The sequence below is a fragment of the Triticum aestivum genome, chromosome 4A (genome assembly GCF_018294505.1).
Source record: "Triticum aestivum cultivar Chinese Spring chromosome 4A, IWGSC CS RefSeq v2.1, whole genome shotgun sequence".
NCBI lineage: Eukaryota > Viridiplantae > Streptophyta > Magnoliopsida > Poales > Poaceae > Triticum > Triticum aestivum.
The window spans coordinates 533,091,962-533,094,998 of NC_057803.1; the positions used below are offsets into that span (position 1 = coordinate 533,091,962).

The 3,037-nt window shown below is 45.0% G+C and overlaps 1 protein-coding gene across 1 annotated transcript in view; it reads left to right on the forward strand.

Annotated features, from left to right (window-relative positions):
* Positions 1-896, forward strand: part of LOC123086746 (CCR4-NOT transcription complex subunit 11) — a 14,900-nt gene extending 14,004 nt beyond the window's left edge. The window contains exon 12 of the mRNA XM_044508523.1: positions 402-896. Within this exon, the coding sequence (XP_044364458.1) occupies positions 402-499 (98 nt within the window). The 3' untranslated portion in view covers positions 500-896. The remainder of the gene's footprint in view (positions 1-401) is intronic.
* Positions 897-3,037: the final 2,141 nt, after the last annotated feature.

The following is a 3,037-nucleotide window of genomic DNA, read 5'->3' on the forward strand; positions in this document are numbered from 1 at the left end:
GCCAGGGTGTGTTCGGGCCGACCCATATCCGCCTGCCATGCGGGCTGGATATGAGGGGTGCTGGACATATGGGCTGGGTTTGGGCTGTCCGGTTGGGTAGCTATTTTCAGTCTGGGCTGTCTGCCCGGACATTAGGTTAGAAGTGGGTGTCCGGATGTAGATGCTCTGAATTGAGCTTCACGCAATGTTCTAGACAATCCTGGCCATCTTTTTAAAGAAAAAACCCACTGGTTTCTTGAATCCTGCATATTTTCTAATTTCACACCAGTTGCATAAAATGTTATGTTAATTGGGAGATTGGTGATTTGAATCATAGAATGGGTATGCTCATCCTTGTTGTACTTATTTCTTTGCTGATTAAGATCAAAATGGTTATACTGTGAAGTATTTGTTTTGTGCAGTTGAAGATCTATTCATTGAGGTACAAGCCTTCTGCATTGCGTTTTCTCGAATAAGAGAAGCAGCTGGTTTGTTCAGGCTTCTCAAATCTCTAGAGTGAAGAAGGTTGTATGAGTTACCGGAGTTCAGCTCTATAAACAAAAATTTTCATGCTGTACATTCATAGTCTTATATTTTCGTGTTGATCTGCCAATTCAGGGCTGTACTTCATAGATCATAGCCCTTGTTGATGTATTTATTGTCATTAAGCTGTTCCCCTCACCTAAAGAAAGGTCAAGAGATATCAGAACCGTTACCCAGGCTTTGATAGTTCCGCCAAATCATTTTGATGTGGACTTAAACCACATGTTCTTCAGCTGAGACAAATTAGCAATTACCTTTAGCCTGTTGAAAGATAGCTGAACAATGGGCGCCTGCTTCTCGGTTCAGGCTCCCGAGTACCAGTAATTTGAGAGATTTCTTAATTTAAATTCAGATGTAAAGACTAGTTGTACTCATTTGTGTGATGTTTTGTTGGGTTACTTGGGTATCTCTTTGTGGTTCTGTTTTAGTGGCCTTCCTCTGAAAAGGTTGGGTATGTGGAGTTGCTGACTGAAATATTAGTCTACAGCGACCAACAAGGTTAAAGCCCTTGTTACTGGAGTATTTGTGTGGTAACTGGTCATTTCCTGGTGCATATATGCCTATGTTGTGATGATGGTGTGTGCAAGACGGGAATAGCGTGAACAAAATGAAATCAAAGGAACATTTGGATCTTCGGACGACGGTAAGCATATGGAATACACCGAATAATGGATTAAGACGGTCATGCCTGGGGTGTGTGTAAGGATTTTTTTATTTTTATTTTGCGGGGTGGGGTGTCTGTAAGTTATGGTGTGGGCATGTTCGTTCCAATTTCTCACTGCGGCTTGACCTTGGATTTTTTGCAAAGCTATTAGAAAATCGCGTTCTTTTGTTCCTGTTTGGCAAAAACAGCATGTGTTCCGTAAGAAGTGTGGAGGGACCATGCTCCTCGTCCTTTTACCAGTCGCCGGCCCACTCGCCCGTTGGCCAACTCAAGGCCTCCGCGAGTTCCGGCGACAGGAAAAAGTCGGAGAGAAGGAACACAAACCGTCGTGATTTGCACCGTACGCGCCGCGGTTACCTCCGTTCATCTCGCTCAGGTCACATGGGAGGCAGAGGGTCAAGCACCGGAGCAAACCTGTCGTCCATCACGCCAACATGCCCTTGTGCGGGCTGTCATGTGGGCGGCAACAAGGCAGCGCCCATTCCGCCCTGCCCCAATTCTCCCATGCCCCTGACACCGTGCACTGTACAGGGACAGATTCCTGGAGTAAACACGCCGTGACGACCGACGAGTAAACATTGTGTGCCATTTCCTCCATCATTTGGAGCAACACATTGCTCTACTCAAAAGCTCCTTTCTAATAATAATAATACCGTAATAATGCTCGCGCCTTCATTTTAAGTTAGGATTCTCTCCAGCATCGTCAGTTCGTCACACATGACACATGGCCAAGTTGCCTGGAGATAGTCTTGGGGCACAGTATGACTGGTTTGCATGTCTTTCGGCATCAAATACAACCTGTCCATCTTCCCCAAAAACTAAATTCAGCAGGGCAAAATGCCTTGTGTTCCCTGCAACGCAAAAGGCCAAAGCGCGCATTAGCCGCCCACTAATGGAGGCTTATCGCATCGCCTCCTCATTGTTGGCATGCTTAGCAAGCCCAACTGTATTTAAGATCCAGTTCAATGCATCGCGTGCAAGTTGATGCTAGTATAAAATTGATTAAGCCACTTTCAGTCCCAGGAGAAAAGCCGCAAGGATCTTTTTTCTTTTTTTGCGAAAAAAGCCACAAGGATCGTTATCACTTCAATCACAGCTTTGTTACCAATTATCAACGTCTTCTATTTTCTAGCATGCTGCTGAGTGTGCAGCTGGGTTGGGTTGATGGTTATCCTTGCTAGCTGCAAGTGGCTATCTTTGTAGTTGAGGCAAAGTGCACCGAGGTTCGGTTTGGCTGAAGATAACACATGCCGTCGCACAAATTTCTAAATGAGAAATCTTTTCAACTTCTCCCCCGAAGAGGACATACATACGTCGATAATTGGCCAGTTTGACAGGTTGACTACCCATCCCACATCGTCTTATTTTGGGCACAAGCAACCCAGAAAAGTGAACGTAATGGGATTAATTATTTTAGTTCGTCCACAACTTTGGCAACGAACTTTGTGTTCGATAGTGACCAACAGCGACGTTCAGTCGAGGGCGACGCTTTGTGTTGCTTCCAAAAGGCGATGCAACACCAACCGCTCCTGCGTACAGTCTGGCCTAAATTTTTATTCGATCCTGGATCGTTACCCTATGTACGGTGCAGCATCAATTAGATCAGCATCAACGAGATCTTTACATCCCTCTTGTAACGCTTATTGAAACCCCGAAACCCCCAGTGCCTACCACATGGCCAAAATGCGGCTGCCAAGGTCACAAGATTATTTCCTACTCTTCCTTTTCTTTTTTGCGCGGATATTTCCTACTCTTCCAACCGAGAGCATAACTTAGATGGTTAGGTTTTCTTTCGATTAAACTGGTATATCCAGGTCTAAAATTTAGACTTACACGCGTGCTCGTATTTTC